The sequence below is a fragment of the Sapajus apella genome, unplaced genomic scaffold, assembly GCF_009761245.1.
Source record: "Sapajus apella isolate SASKATOON/1434 unplaced genomic scaffold, GSC_monkey_1.0 scaffold130, whole genome shotgun sequence".
Taxonomy (NCBI): Eukaryota; Metazoa; Chordata; class Mammalia; order Primates; family Cebidae; genus Sapajus; species Sapajus apella.
In genome coordinates this window covers 1654390-1675806 of record NW_022437070.1, presented here as the reverse complement: position 1 = coordinate 1675806, position 21417 = coordinate 1654390, and the positions used below count along the sequence as shown (strand labels likewise).

Sequence of the window (21417 nt, the reverse complement as noted above, 5' to 3'; positions counted from 1 at the left end):
CAAATTTTGACTCACTAGGGGGACAGACTTGCCCAAAGCGTCAGAGGCACCTGGAAAGGCTATACAAATAAGACCCAGGGATGCCCACGTATACAAATGAGACTGGGGAGGCTGAGGCATGAGAATTGCTAGAACCTGGGAGGCAGAGGTTGCGGTGAGCTGAGATCATGCCACTGAACTCCAGCCTGGGTGACTAAGACTCTGTCCAAAAAAAAAAAAAAAAGAACTGGGCACCGTGGCTCAAGCCTGTAATCCCAGCACTTTGGGAGGCCGAAGCAGGTGGATCACCTGAGGTAGGGAGTTCAGGACGAGCCTGAACAACACGGAGAAACCATCTCTACTAAAAACACATAATTAGCCGGGCATGGTGGTGCGCACCTGTAGTGCCAGCTACTCTGGAAGATGAGGCAGGAGAATCCCTTGAACTGGAGAGGTGGTTGCCGTGAGCCATGATTGCGCCACTGAGCACTCCAGCCTGGCGACAGAGCAACACGCTCTCTCGAAAAAAAGAAAAAAAAAAAGACCCAGGGAGGTGGTGTGAAACTCTGTTTCTGCAAGCATCTGTGTGTCTGTGACTGGCTTTTGAGCTTCTGCATGATAACGTGGGTGTGCCCACGTGGCTGAGTGAGTCTAAGTGTCTAGCAGTGTGTGATGTGTCCTGTGTGGGTGAACATGTTGACATTTGCAAGTATGGCCATGTTTGTGTGAATGAGTCTGTGAGTGTGTGGGTCTGTGTGCCTCTGTGAGTACATGTGTGCACTCCATGCGTGTGTCCGTGTATCTGTGTATGTGTATGGGCAGGTTAATCATAGTTCCGTTTGTGAATGTGGGTCTGACAGTGGTGCCTGTGTGTGTGCATGTGTCTGTGGTGTGTGCGGTGCCTGCGTGTCTGCATCCGAGTGTGCATGTGTATGTGTGTGCACAGATGTGTGGCAGTGTGAGGGACTGGCCCCCTGTTGCCAAGGGCAGCTGATGTCTATGAAATCCACACAGCTCCGTGTTAAATCCATCTTGCCGCTTGTCTGGGGTCCACATCGCTTTCCTCCTCATGGCCTCTGATGTTCCTGAGAACCCCCATGGCTCTGGGCGCTACAGGAAGGGGGAGAAAACCTCGCTCTGAGGCTTCAAGTCATTTCCTGCTTTCGTGCCGTCTTCCCCTCCCAGCACCTGTCTCTGCTGTTCCTTTTTACCTTCCAGCTCCCCAGGCAGTGCAGGTCCCCATGGTCACAAAATCTCTGTGCTCCAAGGTGGGCAGCAATAAAGGACAGCCGCCTCCCCCCACTACCAACCAGAACCTTCCCACCCAGCCTCTCTTCCTCCCACACCTGCAGATCTTCCCCTCCAGATGAGGTCAATGGCTTGTATTTCCTCCAAACCCCACCGGTGCCTCATTCTTGCCAGGCTGTCAGCCATGGACTACACAGCCAGGTATCCACCACCATGAACAAAGGGGCTCTAGCAAGGCCACACAGCGCGCCAGGCGGCAAACAGCGCCAGCAGTAAGCACTCCATTCAGAAAGGAGCAGAACGGGGCGGGCTCGGTGGCTCACTCCCATAATCCCAGTGCTCTGAGAAGCCGAGGCAGGAGGGTCACTCGATCCAGGAGTGCAAGTGAGCCATGACTGCAATGCTGCACTCCAGCCTGGGTGACACAGCCAGACCCTGTCTTAAAAGAAATAAAAAGAAAAAACAGAAAAGGAAGGAAGGAAGGAAGGAAGGAGGGAGGGGGGGGGGAGGGAGGGAGGAAGGAAAGGAAAAAGGAAAGGAAAATAGACAAAGAAGGAAAAGAAAGAGAAAGAGGCCAGGCGCGGTGGCTCACACTTGTAATCTCAGCACTTTGGGAGGCCAAGGTGGGCAGATCACGAGGTCAGAAGTTTGAGACCAGCCTGGCCAACATAGTGAAATCCCGTCTCTACTAAAAATACAAAAAATTAGCCAGGTGTGGTGTCGGGCACCTGTTGTCTCAGCTATTCGGGAGGCTGAGGCAGGAGAATTGCTTGAACCCAGGAGGCAGAGGTTGCAGTGGGCTGAGATGAGATCACACCACTGTACTCCAGCCTGGGAGACAGAGCAAGACTCTGTCTCGAAAAAAAGAAGAAGCAATTAATGCATAATACACCACAGCCCCTCTTTTGGGCCTTTTCCTAGTGCAATGATTTTTCAATGTGTCCTGTAGCCGAGTTGCCCAGATGTTTGTGAAGCTTGATCCAAACAGAATTCAGAGCCACACGGACAGCGCTAGCAAATCCACATCTCTGGTGCCCAGGGCCCCAGAATCTGTTTTTTGAATGCACTTTCTGGACGCTTTTACTGTACCTTATAACCAAGATCGGGTGCGGTGTGCAAACCCAGGGCCCCGTCCCCTCCAAACCAGCAGAGCCCAGGCGCACGAGGGTGACAAGTGAAGTGACAACATAAACACAGGTGTCTCCACCATCAAGGATGGGAGTGGGACCGACAGCAAGGGCCAGGTCACCCCCAGAGCATTCGTCAGTTGCCAAGTCCAAAGCTAAGAAATCAGTTCGTGAAAGTTTTTTATTTGCATATTGGCTAACGCCTTCTTTTTAAGTCTTAGGAGGCAGTCAACATTAAGTGTGCAGGCAAAGGGAGACGGAAAAAGGAGGCAGTTTCTCCCCTGCCCTCCCTCTCTCCTTTTGTCAAGCTGAGCACCTTGAGTTGCATTTGAGGAAGTTAAAACTATGGGTGATGCCACCTTATTGTATCGATTTCTTTTTTTACATTCTTTGGGTTGCTACAAGGAATCAGTCTTTTTTTTAAAATCAGGTGGTGCACATGGTGGTTCACACCTGTAATCCCAGTGCTTTGGGAGGCCGAGGCAGGAGGATCACTTGAGGCCAGAAGTTTGAGGCTGCGATGAGTTATGATCATGCCACTGCACTCCAGCCTGGGTAACAGAGTGAGACCCTGTCTCTAAAAAATAACAATAAAAACTCAAAGCATGAGACTAAATTTTAACAAGAGAATAAAGAGGGTGCTTAGGTGGAGATGTGGACAGCACCCACCTCCATTTCCAAGTTCAGAGGCACAAAGAGCACCTCTCTCCCCCACACCTGGGAGGAGGGCCCGTGGGCTGTCCCTAGCTCCCACCTCACAGCTGGTCTTCTTGCTCTCCCTGCTCAGCTTCTGCTCTGGCCTCGGCCCTCAGCACCCTGAGGTTCCTGGCCTCACCTGCCCTGGGGACTCTCTTGGGCAGGGCTGGCAACCGGGGAGTGTGCCAAAAGGCTCTCCGGCGCTTGCGAAACCATGAAAAGCGTCCAGGGGTCTGGAACCTCACTGTCTTGACCTGTTTCCGGGCACTGGCTCCTGGAACTGTCCCTGTGGCCCCTTGGGCAGCTGAGGCTTCAGCTTCCTGGATGCCTGGGGCACCTGCCCTCTGATTATGTGCAGCCTCTGCCCTTTGGTCCGCCACAGCCTGTGCCCTCCGATTATCTGCACCCTGGACAGCTGGGGCCCTTTCCCTCTGGTCATGTACGGCCTCTTCCCTTTGATTATCTGCAGCCTCTGACCCCTGGTCAGCTGGGGCCTCTGCCCTCTGATTATCTGCGGCCTCTTCCCTCTCATTATCTTCACCCTGTGGCCCCTGGTCAGCTGGCGCCTCTTCCCTCTGATTATCAGCAGCCTCTTCTCTCTGGTTATCTGCAGCCTCTGGCCCCTGGTCAGCTGGGGCCCCTGCCCTCTGATTATCTGCAGCCTCTGGCCCCTGGTCAGCTGGGGCCTCTTCCCTCTGGTCAGCTACGGCCCCTTCCCTCTGATTATCTGCAGCCTCTTCCCTCTGGCCAGCTATGGCCCCTTCCCTCTGATTATCTGCAGCCTCTTCCCTCTGACCAGCTATGGCCCCTTCCCTCTGATTATCTGCAGCCTCTCCCCCGTGATTAGCCTGGAAGTCTGCCCCCTGACCTGTGGATGCTGTCTGCTCCTTCGTGCGGCGCCGAAAGGAGGCCCAGTTCATCTTGGGCCTCCATCGCCTGGGGGAGGTCTGGGGCGCACAGACATCTCCCACGTTTCCCGCGCGATCCCTGGGGCTGGTGCCGTCTGGCGCGGATGATACCCCTGCGCTCCCTGCTGCGGTGGAGGACAGCCGGGCCTGGCCCACTCCGGTTCCCGCCCTCGGCGCCCAACCCTTCACCCTCCGCTTCAGCTTCCCCCAGGACACCTGGCTGACATACTCCCGCCACCTGTCCGCCTTGGACAGCCGAGGCCCCAGGTTGTCCTCAAACACCGGCACTGGCCGGTTGACGCGGCGGCGGGCAGGCGGCGCGCTGGGCTGCTTCTCCTCTCGCCGGAGGAAGGCCTCGACCAGTTCCTCATCATCCTCGCTCTCCAGGTCGCTGCCCAGGAACTTGCTGCCCAGGTAGCTGACGGGCATTCTGCGCACCGCCTTGCCCCGCCGCGGGCCCTGGCGGTTCCGGTCTCTGGAGGTCTCGAACTCGCTCAACTCACTGTCGCTGGCGTTGCTGCTGTCGTAGGTGCCCACGACCAGCCGGGGCGGAGAAGTCACCATCTGCTGCACTCTCCTCCTCACTCGGGGCTCCTTGGGCTTTCTGGGGGGCTGGGGCGGGTGCGGGGTGCTCTTCTCGATGATGCGGGCCACGTCCTCCAGGGTGCGGCCCTCTTCTTCCAGGAACTGGATCAGCCGCTCCCGAAATTCTGCTTCCTTGGTGGCGGGCTTGGAGATGACTCTCCAGACGCCCCCGGCCAGCCTGACCTCTCGGGGGATGAGCAAGTAATCGACGTCCTCCCCGATCTGCAGCATCCCCACCGTGGAGTCCTCCTCCTTGCGGAACACCTTCCCGATCTTCTTAAAGGTCCCCACGGGCTTCAGGGCTTCCACGAGGACGTCCAAATCCACATCTTTGCAGACATCCGGGACACTCCAAAGAATTAGGCAGTCGGGGGACGGGAGGAAGCCCCAGGGGAACCAGCCCCCCACGTGGCTTTTCTCGAGAGTCTTTAAGATCTCCAGGGTGATATCTGGGGTGAGGGGGCAATGAGCCCCAACAAGCTACCGTCGCCCGTAGTCTTGAGGGAGGGACTGGAGGCCGGGGGAGTGCCAGCAACGCTGATCGGAGAGTCACCTCTCCAAGCCAGGGACGAGCCCACGCCTCCTATCTCTTCGCCGGCAACAAGTCCAGTGTTGACCAAGTCCTGCTCCCCCGCCACGGACTTGGAGGAATCAATTTCCAGGATGCTTACGTCAGCGGGGCCGAGGTCAGTCCCGAGGCGCAAGGCCCACTCCAAGCTGGAAACGTGGTGTTCCACTCCAAGCTGGGGCGCGCGAGCTGCCAGTGATTCTTCCTGCCCCAGGCACCGGGGACGCGGCTGGAACTTGGGAGAGGACTTCGCAGACAAAAACGGTCCAGCCCAGGCTATTCAATATGGCCGAGGGGCTGGGAGGCCTCAGCCCGGCCCCCCAGTTGGGTACCCCGCCCCCAGGCAGGCCGCCACCCAGCTCCAGGCGGACCTTGACACGCCGCAGCCCGCCAGGCCGCGCGCTTCGGGCTCTGCACCATGGAGCGCACGGGCAGGAAGTTCCTCCTCGCCCTCCCCTAGAATGAGGTCCACCTTCCCCCGTCTCATCTTACACTCCCGGACTCGGGAAGACTGACAGGGGGGCTGTCCACTCCCTTCGGGCCGGCCTCCCTCCCCTCCCCCACAGGGGTGTGGCCGCGCCCCGGGCCTAACTGGGGCCGTTGCTTCCCAGCGAAGCGGCTGTGGCCCAAGTCAGCACCTTTCCTGAAAGGCAGCGGTTCCCAGACCTGCCCTCCGAAATGGACAAGTCCCAGCCAAGCCCCGTAGGTGGCTGTGCTAGTGGATTCGACCTTTTGAGAGCCACTGGCACTATAGATGAGCATTCTAAATTCACGCCACAATCGGTACCCGTACACCCACACGCGTGGGTAGAGAAATGGGTACCAGGTTCTTATTGCAACAGTCCCCACTGTGGCGCTTGGCACGAGGTCGGCGCTCAATGCATATTTTTGAGTGGATGAATAACCTAAATGTTCATGGCCCAGCGCGGTGGCTCACACCTGTAATTTTAGCACTTTGGGAGGCCGAGGCGGGTGGAACAAACACTTGAGGCCAGGAGTTCGAGAGAAGCCCGGCCAACGTGGTGAAACCCTCCTCTGTCCAAAAAATGTATATATACAGAAATTAGCCGGGCCCGGCCGGGGGCGGTGGCTGACGCCTGTAATCCCAACACTTTGGGAGGCTGAGGTGAGCAGATCACGGGGTCAGGAGATACACCATCCTGGCTAACACGGTGAAACTCTGTCTCTACTAAAAATACAAAAAAATTAGCCGGGCATGGTGGCCGGTGCCTGTAATCCCAGCTACTCGGCAGGCTGAGACAGGAGAATCACTTGAACCCGGGAGGTGGAGGCTGCGGTGAGCCGAGATCAGCCACTGCACTCCAGCCTGAGCAACAGAGCGAGACTCTGTCTCAAAAAAAAAAAAAAAAAAAATCAGCCAGGCGTGGTTGTGCCCGTGTGTAGTCTCAGCTACTCTCGAGGCTGAGGCAGGAGAATCGCTTGAACCCGGGGAAGCAGAGGCTGCAGTGAGCCGAGATCGCCTCATCGCACTCCAGCTTGCGCAACAAGAGCGAACCTCCGTCTCAAAAACAAAAACAAATACAAAAATTAGCCGGGCGTGGTGGCACATGCCTGTCATCCCAGCTACTGGGGAGGCTGAGGCACGAGAATTGCTTGAACCCAGTAGGCGGAAGTTGCAGTGTGCCAAGATCGCGCCACTACACTCCAGCCTGAGCGACAGAGCAAGTCTCCGTCTCAAATGAATAAACAAACAAATATATGTGATCTTATTTAACTCATAAAGGAGCCAGGCAAATGTTTAGGGAACCGAGGAAAAAGAGAGGGAAAGCCAAGCTGCGCGGGCTTAAGGGAAGTGAAGGTCTCAGTGAGGCCTGTTCACAATTATCGGCTTCTTCAGGTTGTTTTTCTCCTGCAGAACTAGGTGGTTGCGCTTCGCTGGATTTTTCTCCTGTTCCTCGCTGGCTTGGTCCCAGCCGCAGAGCTCTCTCTGCCCCCGGGCCTCCCGCGGCCCCGCCCCCGCGCGCACAGCTTGTGGCCTCCGCAGTTCGGCGGTCTCCATGGCAACCACGGGACGCGCTCTGCCGCGCTGGTCTAAGCTGAGCGGGTGGAGCGGAGGCGGAGGCGGAGGATGCAGGGAGATGGTGGGGGTGGGGCACCACGGAGGGCGAGGGCGAGGGGCGAGGGCGAGGGGCGAGGGCGAGGGGCGAGGGCGGGGGGCGAGGGCGGGGGCAAGGGCGGGCAGCTGCTTTTTTCTGCCCCCTGGTGCCTCCCCTAGGCCTCATCCCCAAAGCCAGCTTCCCTGAAAAGCTGGTTTGTAGAAACCAAAAAACGAAAAATCCTAAGGGCACCTAGGTTTCAGGAATGCTGGTTAAAGAATCGCAAGTCTGAGAGGTCAGAACAGTGCCTTCCACGTGGTGACCTCGCAGATGAGACGTTTGGGTATGGTAGTCATAAAAGGGCTTTGGTTTTGTTAGTTTTGTTTAGTGTTTGTTAGTTTTATTTGGTGGGGGATGGGGAGCGGCGCAAGGAGGATAATCTTGGAAATGAAAACCCCAAATGTCCCACATTTTCATAAAAACTGACAACCCCCGGCAGAGGGCGGTGACTCACACCTGTAATCCCAGCGCTTTGGGAGGCCAAGGCGGGCGATCACTTGAGGTCAGGAGTTCGAGACCAGCCTGTCCAACATGGTGAAACCCGCCTCCCCCAATCTCTACTCCATCTCTACCAAGAATACAAAAATTAGCCGGCTCTGTGGCTGGCGCATGTAATATCAGCTACCACGCAGGCTGAGGCAGGAGAATCGCTTGAACCGGGAAGAGGCTGCAGTGAGCTGAGATGGTGCCACTGAACTCCAACTTAGGTGACAGTGACCCTGTCTCAAAAAAAAAAAAAAAAAACAGAAAAAGGAAAAGTTACAGAAAAGTGTAAATTTTTTTTTCTTTCTTTTCTTTTTTTTTTTTTTTGAGACGGAGTTTCACTCATGTTACCCAGGCTGGAGTGCAATGGCGTGATCTCGGCTCACCGCAACCTCCGCCTCCTGGGTTCAGGCAATTCTCCTGCCTCAGCCTCCTGAGTAGCTGGGATTACAGGCACGTGCCACCATGCCCAGCTAATGTTTTTGTATTTTTAGTAGAGACGGGGTTTCACCATGTTGACCGGGATGGTCGCGATCTTTTGACCTCGTGATCCACCTGCCTTGGCCTCCCAAAGTGCTGGGATTACAGGCTTGAGCCACCGCGCCCGGCAATTTTTTTCAAAAAAGGGTTCCTCTTTCCAAAGCCCATCTTCCAGCCTCTCCCCAAAAAGTAACCAGTTAAATATCTCTGTACTTTTCCAGAGAAAAAACGCTTACATTAGTGTGTTAATTTTAGAATTTACCTCACAGAGATTTTTTTTGCCCATCATCCTGAATTATTTTCATCCCAGCATTTACCACTTTGTTTTTTTGTTTTGTTTTTTTTTTCTTTGAGACAGGGTCTTACTCTGTTATCCAGGCTGGAGTGCAGCGGCATGATCATGGCTCACTGTAACCTTGAACTCTTGGGCTCAAGCAATCCTCCCAACCTTGGCCTTCTGAGTGTCTGGGGCTGCAGGTGTATGCCACCATGCCTGAGTAGTTTTAAAATTTTTTTGTACACAGGTGTTCTATGTTGCCCAGACTGGTCTTGAACTCCTGGCCTCAAGTGATGCCCTGCCTCTGGGTCTCAAAGTGCTGGGATTACAGGCGAGAGGCACTGCACCGGGCCTATTTTTGTGTACGTTTTTTGTTTAGTTTTGTTTTGGAGATGGACTTTTGCTCTTGTTGCCAAGGCTGGAGTGCAATGGCACAATCTCAGCTCACCAAATCCGAGTTCAAGCGATTCTCCTGCCTCAGCCTCCCGAGTACCTGGGATTACAGGCACGCACCACCACACCTGGCTAAATTTTTTGGTATTTTTAGTAGAGACGGGGTTTCTCCATGTTGGCCAGGCTGGTCTCCAACTCCTAACCTGAGATGATCCGCCCGCCTTGGCCTCCCAAAGTGCTAGGATTACAGGCGTGAGCCACCGCGCCCGGCTTTATGTACTTATGTATTGCTTCACCTTGTTAGAATATTATCCCCATGAGGGCTGGGATGTGAGTGTGCTTTGTTCATTGCTGACGTCTCGTCATCTAGAATACTTTGGGTAGGAGCTACAAATATTTATTAACTGAATGAATGCTGGGAATTACACTAGATCTATTACTGTAAAATGTGTTTTCACGTAATGTCCTTCTGTATCAGTGCTTGCCAACCAGTCTGTTTTCTTTTGTCAGGACAGCTTCCACCTTTATTCCTGTAAGCCGGGAATGTGATACTAATAACAATACATTTTTACTGAGCGCCTGTTTTATCCTTGGCCCTGCACATTTTCTCATTCAGTCCTTAGAACCCTTCCTTAGGCAAGTGTTATTCCCATTTTTCAGGTAAAAAAACTGAGTCCAGGCCAGTCACGGTGTCTCATGCCTGTAAACCCAGCATGTTGGGAGGCCAAGGCGGGCAGATCATATGGTCAGGAGATCAAGACCAGCCTGGCCAACATGGTAAAACCCCGTCTCTACTAAAATACAAAAAATTAGCCTGGCATGGTGGCGGGTGCCTGTAATAGCTACTTGGGAGGCTGAGGCAGGAGAACTGCTTGAAGCAGGAGGTGGAGGTTGCAGTGAACCGAGATCACAGCATTGCACTCCAGCCTGATGACAGAGTGAGACTCCATCTTAAAAAAAACAAAAAACTGAGTCCAAAGAAAGTCACACAGCTAGGTAGTGGGAGAGCCAAGCTTTGAATCATTCAGGTTTATTAGATTCCAATCTCCACACATTTTTTTTTTTTTCTTTTTAGACAGGTTTTTTTACCCAGGCTGAAGTGCAGACACAATTTCTGCTCACTGCAGCCTCAACACCCTGGGCTCAAGCAATCCTTCCATCTCAGCCTCCCAAGTAGCTGGGTCTACAGGCACATTATCACCACGCCCAACTAATTTTTTGTATTTTTTGTAGAGATGAGGTTTTGCCATGTGTCCAGGCTGGTCTCAAACTCCTGGGCTCAAGTGATCCTCCTGCCTCAGCCTCCCAAAGTGCTGGCATTACAGGCAGAAGCCACTGTGCCTGGTCCCAATCTCCACACTCAGCGGGGTGGATCACTTGAGCCCAGGAGCTCACGACCAGCCTGGGCAACATAGCAAAACCCCATCTCTATAGGGTCCAGCCCTATAGGGTTCTGTGAGCCCCTCCCTGTGGGTGCAGAGACAAGAAACTGTAGAAATAAAAGACACAGACACAGACATAGAGAAAAGAGACTTTGGGCTCGGAGGTCCACTGCCAGCCAAAGCATGGAGACCTGCAGCGGCCCCGAGTGCCTGGACACTCTGACTTTTACTGAGTACAAAGCAGGGGGCAGGGAAGGTAGGGTGAGGTCATGGTGGTCGGTGATAGGGTCAGGTAAATCACGGGTCTTGAAGATAGGGGGCCCAGGACTTTCAAGTGGCTGAGGGGGGGAGAAAACCTAATTGTCAGCACTCTTCGCATATTTGTCAGAAATGTCAAGGACACTAGGATTATGTTACCATTATTAAGTCTTAGCTTTTAAGAAAAAGAGAAACCAGGTGCAGAAGCGGAGTGTGAGAGCAGACATGGAACGTGACCACTGAAGCACAGCGTCACATAGACACAGTTAAGTCCCTAGATGTCTGTGGGTGTCCCTGACGGCCGTCAGGCCTTGCCACAAGAGCTTGGAGAAGCGGTGTTTTCTCCTAACTTCCCCAGGAAGGAGATGTCTTGGCCATTTTGGACGTCTCCTTCCCTAGCTGGCTAAATAGCGGGCGCTTTCCCAGCGCTGGCGCTGGCACTGCCACACAGCCGAGGCGCCCTCCAGCAGCCCTTATGGGGGCGTGACAGAGGGCTTAGAGCATCTTGCCTTAGGGTCACTTTGTTCACAATGTCACCTCAGTTCCATGCTTCATAACCTGACAGTCATTAGTACAATTAAAGGTTATATTGAGTATATATCTTTATGATTATAAGTAACTATAAGATTATATATGATTATATAAAGGAATATATATGTGCCTACATTTCTAATTCTTTGTTAAATCAGTATTTATATGAGAACAGGCTGAGGCTTCAGACCCTTGCCACGGCACTTGCGGGGTTTGACCCCTACACATCTCTACAAAAATAACACAAAAAATTAGCTCGGCATAGTGGTGCACACCCGTAGTCCCAACCACTCGGGAGGCTGAGGTGGGAGGAGCATCTGAGCACGGGATGTCCAGGCTGCAGTGAGCCATGATCACACCACTACACTCCAGTCTGGGTGACAGAGCGAGACCCTGTCTCAAAAAAGTTTAGAAGGCCGGGTACGGTGGCTCACACCTGTAATCCCAGCACTTTGGGAGGCCAAGGTGGGCGGATCACAAGATCAAGAGATTGAGACCATCATGGCCAACATAGTGAAATTCCATCACCAGCAAAAATACAAAAATTAGCTGGGTGTGGTGGCACGTGCCTGTAATCCCAGCTACTAGGGAGGCTGAGGCAGGAGAATCGCTTGAACCCAGGAGGTGGAGGTTGCAGTGAGCTGAGACTGCGCCACTTCACTCCAGCCTGGGTGACAGAGGGAGACTCCGTCTCAAAAAATAAAAATAAAAAGTTTAGAAAAAGGAGGTCTAGGAAGCTAACACAGAGGTGAAACCATACAGAGTAGAGGAGGCGACGTGGATGTGATCACGGATGCAGAGGCTAGAGAGATGCAGCCAAAAGCCACGGAACTCCTGGAGCCACCAGAAGCTCGAAGAGGCAAGGAAGTTCCTCCCCTGGAGCCTCTGGAAGGAGCTTAGCCTTGCCAACCCCTGGATTTTGGATTTCTGGCCTTCAGAGCAATACATTTCTGATGTTTTAAGCCATCTAGTATATGGTAATGTGTCACAGCAGCCACAGGAAGTGAATACAGAGCCCCCTGTGTGGCCACTAATTCCCCAGACTCCAATGAGGGCAATTTCAAATTAAAACATACTAATTTTAGCCAGGCACGGTGGCTCACGCCTGTAATCCCAGCACTTTGGGAGCCCAAGGCAGGCAGATCATGAGGTCAGGAGATCGAGACCATCCTGCCTAACACAGTGAAACCCTATCCCTACTAAAAATACAAAAAATTAGTTTGGCATGGTGGCACACGCCTGTATTCCCACTTACTCGAGAGGCTGAGGCAAGAGAATCGCTTGAACCCTGGAGGTGGAGGCTGCAGTGAGCCGAGATCACACCACTGCACTCCAGCCTGGGTGACAAAGCAAGACTCAGTCTCTTAAAAAAAAAAAAAAAAAAGCTAATTTTATTCTGTGACCTTGTCTCTCAGGAATGATTATCCCTGAAACAAAAGAATTCTTGTACAGTGTCCCCTGCCCCAGAAATCACATATGGGTGATGGGCACCTTGGAAGTGGTTTTTTGTTTAAGACCGAGTCTTGATCTTAAACTCCAGAGCTTTATGTCTTTTCTGTCACATCCCATTGATGCTGGGGCACAGGTTGAGTTCTGTCTCCTGAGGAGCAGCACCTTGAAGTAGTTACCAGTTTGCCTCCTTTTTTTTTTTGAGATGGAGTTTTGCTCTTGTTCTCCAGGCTGGAGTGCAATGGCACAATCTTGGCTCACCACAACCTCTGCCTCCCCAGTTCAAGCAATTCTCCTACCCCAGCCTCCCAAGTAGCTGGGATTACAGGCATGAGCCACCACGCCTGGCCAATTTCGTATTTTTAGTAGAGATGGGGTTTCTCCATATTGGTCAAGCTGGTCTCAAACTCCAGACCTCAGGTGATCCACCCGCTTCAGTCTCCCAAAGTGCTGGGATTACAGGCATCAGCCACCGCACCTGGCTTTTTTTTTTTTTTGAGACAGTCTTGCTCTGTCGCTGAGGCTAGAGTACAGTGGCATGATCTCAGCTCACTGCAACCTCCGCCTCCCAGGTTCAAGCAATTCTCCTGCCTCAGCCTCCCAAGCAGCTGGGATTACAAATGCCTGGTATTGCACCTGGCTAATTTTTGTAGTTTTAGTAGAGACAGGGTTTCACCATCTTCGTCAGGCTGGTCTCGAACTCCTGACCTTTTGATTTACCTGCCTCGGCCTCCCAAGGTGCTGGGATTACAGGCATGAGCCACCACACCTGGCCACCAGTTTGCCTTTTGGTGTCCGAGACTCCAAAACAACTTTTTGTCAGCACATGGAGAACAGACCGCCCTCTTGAGGAAGCTGGGCACGTGTTTATCAAAGTTTAGGAATCTGAGATATAAAACCAGGCTAGCTCATTTCAAAGCTTAAAAAAAAAAAAGAAAAATACAAAAAAATAGGCTAATGTGTTCTATGTCAACACAAAAACGGTCACTGGACCCAGGATTGCAGGGAGCGACACTGCTTCCTTCTCTTTGCTAAGTTGCATACGTATATTTACTCCTCCCTAAATTCTGTGAAATAGGCTACTGCTATCTCCACTTTACAGATAAGACACCAGAGGTATAAAAAGGTGATGTGGTTCCCCAGGCTCACATCCCCTGAAGTGAAAGAGTTAGGACTTGGGCCAGGTACAGTGGCTCACACCTCTAATCCCAGCACTTTGGGAGGCCAAGGTGGGTAGATCATTTGAGGTCAGGAGTTCGAAACCAGCCTGGCCAGTATGGTGAAACCCCACCTCTACTAAAAGACAAAAATTAGCCAGGTGTGGTGGGGGGTGTCTGTAATCCCAGCTACTTGGGAGGCTGAGGCAGGAGAATCGCTACAACCCGGGAGGAGGTGGAGGTTGCAGTGGGCGGAGATGGCGCCATTGCACTCCAGCCTGGAAGACAGAGGGAGATTCTGTCTCAAAAAACAAGCAGACAAACAGAGTTAGGACTTGAACCCAGGCCACGAGTCCCACATGACTCTTCACCTCCAAACCTCCACACACAAGACAGGCATCTTGCCTTAATTAGCAGGTTGCTTGGTGAGCAAGCTGATTAGAGGAATTGCACATGCAGTTCCACTATTTGCTTCCCTAGATACTTCTCCGTAGGATGTGTTAATCACTGTAAGACCATGTCTTCTATTTTCTGTGTTCCAATGTTTTAACACCTGAGGCATGCTGAGCCTGGAGGGACAGCTCCTCCCACGGTCAGCTGATTCCTTGGCTTAGTAAACAACTTGTCCTTGAACACAGCTCTTCAAAAGCAAAACAACCCCCACAAAAACAACAAAAGGTTCTTGATTCAACCCCCACAAGAACAAAGCCCACACCCCCAACTGCCTCATTGATTGGGCTCTCTTATTCTGGGTCACCACTCACCTGCCCCAATCACCCCAGGGACAGTCCCTAAGCCCAGAACCCACTGAAAGTGCTGGCCCTGCTTACACCTTGCCTCACCCTTCCTTCCTGCAGAAACCAGTTCAGACTCTCATTAGGGGCTGGGCACACCTCTAATCCTAGCACTTTGGGAGGCTGAGGCAGGCAGAACACAGGGTCAGGAGTTCAAGACAATCCTGACCAACACGGTGAAACCCTGTCTCTACTGAAAATACAAAAATTAGCCAGGTATGGTGGTGCATGCCTGTAATCCCAGCTACTCAGAAGGCTGAGGCAGGAGAATCACTTGAACTTGGGAGGTGGAGGTTGCAGTGAGCCGAGATTGTGCCACTGCACTCCAGCCGGGGCGACTGAGTGACGCTCCATCTAAAACAACAAAAACAAACAAACAGAAATTAGCTGGGGGTGGTGGCACATGCCTGTAATTCCAGCTGCTTGAGAGGCTGAAGGCAGGAGAATCACTTGAATGGAGTTTCGCTCTTGTTGCCCAGGCTGGAGTGCAATGGCACGGTCTCAGCTCACTGCAGCCTTCACCTTCCAGGCTCAAGCAATTCTCCTGCTCCAGCCTCCCAGGTAGCCGGGATTACAGGTGCCCACACCACGTTCAGCTAATTAGTAGAGACGGGCTTTCACCATGTTGACCAGGCATGGTCTCCAACTCTTGACTTCAGGTGATCTGCCTGCCTCAGCCTCCCAAAGTACTGGGATTACAGGCATGAGCGACCGCACCCAGACCCAAATTAAATCTTTTTTGAAAATTATTTTTCTATTCTTTGTTCCTCTAGAGACCAAATTAAATCTTACATGGATCCTCCCCTACCCCTTATACCAAGGGACTGACTGTGATTTCATTAGCATACATTTATTTTATGAGTTCATATTTGTACAACAAAGCATCTCAATCACAAAGAACAATGAAGAGTTTTAGCTGAACCCACTTTTGAGGTCAGGGGTTTACAGAGGCCAGATGCAGCCCTCCAACAGCCGGCACATTCAATTTACTTGGGAATTTTTGCTTGGAATTTGCCCTACCAGCGATGTCTTGACTCAGTTAAGTAGCTTCAAATGGTGACAGTTTTACATGACAACTTGCATTGCAGTCCCAGAATACACTTTGACTTGTCCAGAAAATCTTGAAAGCAAAGTGGTAGGATTTTGATTTCATGGGTGACATTGAACAACCACACACCTGTGTATCACAAATATAAATGTTACACCCCTGAAATCCACAAAAAGCACAAAATACAGTCTTCATGCTGCAGTATGAGGAGAAATGTCACACTGTCTCTTATTATACAATAAGCATGCCTTGATGGGAGGCCAGCACGCAACAAACGTGCTGGGGGCTTTTGTAGCATTTATTCAAGCTCAGACTCTGCGTTGCAACAACCAACACAGTAGTACAATATTCTGAGAATAGGTATGCCCAGGCCAGGGATTTACAAGGCATTAAAAGATCATCAGAGAAGCTGGGCGTGGTGGCTCACAACTGTCATCCCAGCACTTTGGGAGGCTGAGGTGGGTGGATCACTTGAGGTCAGGACTTCAAGACCAGCCTAGCCGACATAGTGAAACTCCATCTCTACAAAAAATATGAAAATTGGCTGAGTGTGGTGATGCATGCCTGTAATCCCAACTACTCAGGAGGCTGAGGCAGGAGAATCGTTTGAACCTGGGAGGTGGAGGTTGCAGAGAGCCAAAATTGCACACTGCACTCCAGCCTGGACAACAGAGTGAGACTCAGTTTCAAAAATAAAAAAGATCAACAGAGAGCTACAAACTTCTTGACCATGGATTTGCAAGAAGTTCACATAGGTGTATGAAGACAGCAGGAGGTTTATCCCAACCACTGCACAAGAGAAAAAGGTGTTGAACTGAGGCTAGACGGCCAGCTTGGGAAAGGGACAAAAATCAGTCTTCGAGGTTTTAGGTTATGTCCATCAAGTGAATTCTAAAAATTTCTTCTGTTTCTTGGCACTTGCTGGGAATGCAAGAATCTAGTAGGAGTTTCTGCCTGCTTGAGAGTGTGTCTCTTACCTGCACCCTGGCCACCAGGGTAGGGGTATAGAGACAGAACCACTATTTTTTGTTTTTGATAAGGGGATGACATAGGGGTGACTTCCCAGAAATAAGAAAGGGGGTTGAGGCCAGGTGCAGGGGCTCATGCCTGTAATTCCAGCACTTTTGGAGGCTGAGGCAGGCAAATCACTTGAGGTCAGGAGTTTGAGACCAGCCTGGCCAGCATGGTGAAATGCCATCTCTAATAAAAAATACAAAAATTAGCCGGGTGTGGTGGCAGGTGCCTATAATCCCAGCTACTAGGGAGGCTGAGGCAGGAGGATTACTTGAGGCCAGAAAGTAAAGGTTGCAGCAAGCCGAGATTGCACCAGTGCACTCCAGCCTCGGTGATGGAGTGAGACCCTATCTCAAAGAAAAAGAAAAGAAAGGAGGGAGGGGGAGGGGAAGGGGGGAGGGGGAGGGGGGAGGGAGGGAGGGAGGGAGAGTTGAATGCTGGAAGTCACAGACATGGCTGACATCCACCACATTGTGACATTAGTGGTCTCTGGCATTACAATTTGGTAGGCTGAGTGTGTGTGTGTAAGTTACATTTTTGAAAAGAGATTCAGTTCAAACCTTTGCAGATCCCTGAACTAGCAAAAGTTTGCAAATTGACAGGTCAAGTGTCTCTAAGTAAAGATCTGTCTACTCACATGTATTTGGATTTTACCTAATTTTTAAAGTTCTTCATCTCGGTGTTAACATCGTTCATTACTCTTGAAAATGGCCTCTTAATTATTTACCTCCTTTTGGACCACTGCCTGGAAGCCTCACCTCTTTTTTTTTTTTTTGAGACGGTTTTGCTCTTGTTGCCCAGGCTGGAGTGCAATGGCACCATCTCGGCTCACTGCAACCTCCACCTCCGGGGTTCAAGAAATTCTCCTGCCTCAGCCTCCCTAGGAGCCGGGATTACAGGCATGTGCTACCAACTCCGGGCTAATTTTGTATTTTTAGTAGAGATGGGGTTTTCTCCATGTTGGTAAGGCTGGCCTCAAGCTCCTGACCTCAGGTAATCCTCCCTGCCCGCCCCTCCACGCCCCCACCTCAGCCTCCCAAAGTGCTGGGATTACAGGCGTGAGCCACTGCGCCCAGCCACCTCTTCTTTAGAGAGTGGAGTTCACACCTCCCCACCAAGCCAGAGCTTCCAGGATTTAACTTGGCAAGACCCTTATACCCTCACCCACAGGCGCCAAACTGGGCAGAAGGGTCCCACCTCTGACCGCTTCTGTAAGTGACTCAGCGTGTAGAGAATGGCGACAGCTTTTCAAGAGCCATTTACAGATCAGCAAGTTCCTCAGAGGTGGAGAGCAGGCAACTCACTCTCACCCGTGGTTTCTGCTTGATATGCGCAAAACAGGGTATCCCACTCCGGACACGTTTGTGCCCCAGTTACATTCAAGGTACATGCTTTTGAAACACAGAAAACGGCTCTAGACTTTACAATAACAGGATTTCCAGGAGGGCGCACTGCTAGAGGGGTCTGTGCCGCCAGCCTCCCCCCAGCAGGAGAGGCAGTCCCAGCATCAGGCCGCAGGTGACAGCCGAAGGGGGATGGCGGCCCTTCACCCGAGTAGAGATCTCCCTGACATGTTCCTCCTGGATCTGCCCGGGTTTTCTTCAACTCCAGTAAGAGATCTCCAAAACCTTGGAATCCGGGACCCTGTTGTCCCCTGCTCCATTTTCTGCAAAGGGCGCAGGCGCCTGGGGGAAAGCCTTGGTCTCCATAGCAACGGTCAGACGCGCTGCTAGCCTCTGGCGCCGACTGCGCCTGCGCGGCTGGTCCCGCCGGGTCTCCCGGGTGGCGGAAGATGTTTGTAGGTAGGTCTTTGAGACCCTTCTTCACTTACAAATTACTCTCATCCACTCAAATGATACCGATACGCATATTAGGTGTTACTCGCACACTCTCAAATATTACCCACAACTGCTCTCAATTATACACGGATGCTACCCACACTCACTAATGTGTATTCAAGTAACACAAATGCTACCTGCGCCTACTCAAATATGTAGTATGACAGTCATGGGCAAGGTTTTGGTCTGTTTTATTCCCCTTCTGTATCCCCAGTGCCTGGCACACAGTAGGGCCTCAGGAAATTTTGTTGGTTGAAGGAGTAATCCACACTCAACCAGATTTTGTGAACATTCAACTGTTACCCACATCTACTCAAATGCTACCTACGCTCACTCCGATGTCTCCAAGTAATTTAAATATTACCCACTTACTCTGAGTGCCATGAAGGCAGGGATTTTTGTTGAGTTTACTCCCTTCCGTATCCCCAGCTCCTAGAACAGTACCTGGGACATAATAGGTGCACAGTAAATATCTGTAGGATGAATGAATGAGCCAAGGGTAGCCAGAAGTTAACCACACACACTCAGATGTAACTCACAAGTTAGTTAACTCAGATAAAGATAGTTCACACTAGTCAGATGTTACCTGTGCTATCCAAAGGATACCCATTCTCGCTCAAAAGTTACTCATTCACTAGAGTCATTCCTATCCTCACTTGTATTACCCACACTCACTCATACTCCTTAAATGTACTCACGTGGTACCTACCCTCCCACGGTCACCCCCCACGCCCACCCAATGCCACCACCACCTCACAGCTTCTTGTCCGAGGCGTGACGCCGCCGGCGGTTTTTCTTGTTCTTCCTTTTGCCCCTCTTGCCATCTCCAGCCTTGCTCTCCTTCTCCAAGGAGTCTGGAGGTGGCACCACGTCCATCCGGACAGTGGCCGCAGCCTCCGGCTTCTCCCCCAGCCCAGGCACACAGCACTTCCTTGCAGGCAGCTCTCCGGGGCCCGTCTCTGGGAGACACAGTTCCTGCCTCAGGACCCGCGCCACATCCTCGACCGTCCTCCCTTCGCTCTGCAGAAAGAGGTTCAGCTTGGTCAGGAATTCGATGTCCTGCTTCCGGGGCATGTAGACCACTCTCCACACCCCGCCCTTGCCCTTGATCTCCCTGGGGACCACGGCGTAATTGATGTCCTCCGTCAGCTCAATGATGGCCGCCTTGGATTTATCTTCTTCCAGATAGGCCTTCCCAGCCACTTCGAACTTGCCTAGAGGTTTGAGGGGCAGCCGAATAATCTCTTCGAATTCCTCATGGTTGCAGTCCTCGGGAATCCCCAGGATCATCAGGGACTTGTGACTGTCCACCTCCAGGGCCTTGCACCCATGCTCCAACAGGGCAATGTCTTTCACGCCAAACAGCATCTTCCCCAACTCTTTGAGGCAGCAGTATGCCCGCTGACGCACACCTGAGCTGCCTCGGGAATCCACGGAGGTATCCAGGTTGCCGGGATTCCTTCCCAAAGGCTAGGAGAGAGAGTGAGGCCTCGGGGCCAGAGGCCGCTCCCAGGCCCCCTTCGTCCAGCTCAGTGAAGGATGCCCCCAGCCCCTGCCTACAGGGCTGTGCAGTGTCAGTCAGGGCTTCCGTGGCTCCCTCTGAGTGGGCTCCAAGATTCCCAGGGACTTACGCGTGCTGGAGAAGCAGAAGGCGGCGTTTGCCACCTGACTCGTGGCTCCCGGGTCCTGGGCGAGGCTGCACCGAGGAGGGTCTTAAGACGATGCTTCCCTTTTCTTGGCGTGGCCTCCAAAGGTCTCGCAGGCCCCAACAGTCTCCGCGGATCTGGGACTGCTGATCTCCACCAATGGAGTGTCGTGGGTGGGGCCCTGACCGGCCGGGAGGCGCGTCCCTCACCGCCAGCCCAGAGATTGCCCTAAGTGCCCTGTGGCCAGACTAGGACGAGATGTGGCCGCTGCACTTGCTCCCGCTGTGACGTCACCGTCTCCTTCCGCTCTGAGGCCTGGAGGTCTCCATGGCAACCGCTGGAGCATCGCCTCTGCCATTGGCCGCCTGGTCGCATTGAAATCAAGAGTCTGAGGGGGTCATTCGGAGGTGAGGGGTTGGCCATCAGCCATCAGAAGTGCCCATGATTCTCCTTTGAATAATAGCTGATTCCAGGGGCGAGGGGACAGGGAATATACAAGAGGCACCCCGGGAATATTTTGGGGTCAGAAACTAAGGAAGTACTTTTAAGAAAATGAGGAGAACACCTGGAAAGGCCCAGGAACCGGCGTGAAAGGCTCCCACTGGCCAACCCTGGGACAATTTGAGCATCAACGTTAAAAATGAAAGTAACCGATTATAACCCCTTGAATAAAATTAGAATCTATGAGTTTATGTAGATTTAAGTATATTAATGGAAAGTTTGGTGAGGAATGTGAACTAGCACATTGTCTCAAAGTACCTGCCCATATAATACTCATCAAAAGGAACAAACGTCTGTTTACAGTGGAATATTCTTGCTTGTAGGACGGACACACACACACACACACACACACACACTATGATATTCAGAACAATATGACAATTTACACAACACTCAAAATGCTTCAGGGGAGAAAACTTTTTTTCTTTTTTTTTGAGACAGTCTCCCTCTGTTGCCAGGCTGGAGTGCAATGGCACAATCTCAGCCCACTGCAACCTCCACCTCCTGGGCTCAAGCGATTCTCCTGCCTCTGCCTCCCAAGTAGCTGGGACAACAGGTACCCGCCACCACCCCTGGCTAATTTTTGTGTTTTTAGTAGAGATGGGGTTTTACCATGTTGGTCAGGCTGGTCTCGAACTCTGGCCTCAAGTGAACTGCCTGCCTTGGCCTCCCAACATGCTGGGATTACAGGCATGAGCCACCAGGCCCGGCCCAGTACTGCCTTGGGACCCAAGAGTCCAACCCCTTGTCAGGAGCCACATATTCTGATCCCCCGTGTGGGTGAAGAGCCCATGGGGTTGGGGACATGGGCTTCCTTGGAACCCCCACCTCCCCTTCTGGATCATGCTCTGGTACCAGGGCCCAGAATTCCTTGCTGTAGTGACCTGAGCCACTTCCAGGACACGTGCGGGCATCTTCCGCAGCTGGACAGCAGCATT

The 21417-nt window shown here is 52.2% G+C and overlaps 2 protein-coding genes across 7 annotated transcripts; both read right to left on the bottom strand.

Moving 5' to 3' along the window:
* Positions 1-2289: 2289 nt before the first annotated feature.
* CCDC8 (coiled-coil domain containing 8) lies at positions 2290-6053 on the bottom strand. Of its 6 annotated transcripts, none has more exons than XM_032262570.1 (3): positions 3881-6053; positions 3665-3784; positions 2511-3568 (listed from the first exon to the last, which is right to left on the bottom strand). In XM_032262570.1, exons 1-3 carry the CDS (start codon positions 4772-4774, stop codon positions 3110-3112), a joined length of 1473 nt encoding a protein of 490 aa, XP_032118461.1. In that variant the 5' UTR covers positions 4775-6053; the 3' UTR covers positions 2511-3109. The 6 variants fall into 6 exon arrangements, with proteins under 6 accessions (XP_032118458.1, XP_032118457.1, XP_032118461.1 ...); XM_032262571.1 differs by having other exon boundaries at positions 3713-3784; positions 3881-6052; XM_032262569.1 differs by having other exon boundaries at positions 2511-3664; positions 3713-3784; positions 3881-5759.
* On the bottom strand, positions 4058-20298 carry LOC116539573 (paraneoplastic antigen-like protein 8C). The gene is made up of 3 exons (XM_032262572.1): positions 18419-20298; positions 7679-7684; positions 4058-4071 (listed from the first exon to the last, which is right to left on the bottom strand). The coding sequence occupies exon 1, from the start codon at positions 19698-19700 to the stop codon at positions 19086-19088; it is 615 nt and encodes a 204-aa protein (XP_032118463.1). The 5' UTR covers positions 19701-20298; the 3' UTR covers positions 4058-4071; positions 7679-7684; positions 18419-19085.
* Between the last annotated feature and the right edge of the window lie 1119 nt (positions 20299-21417).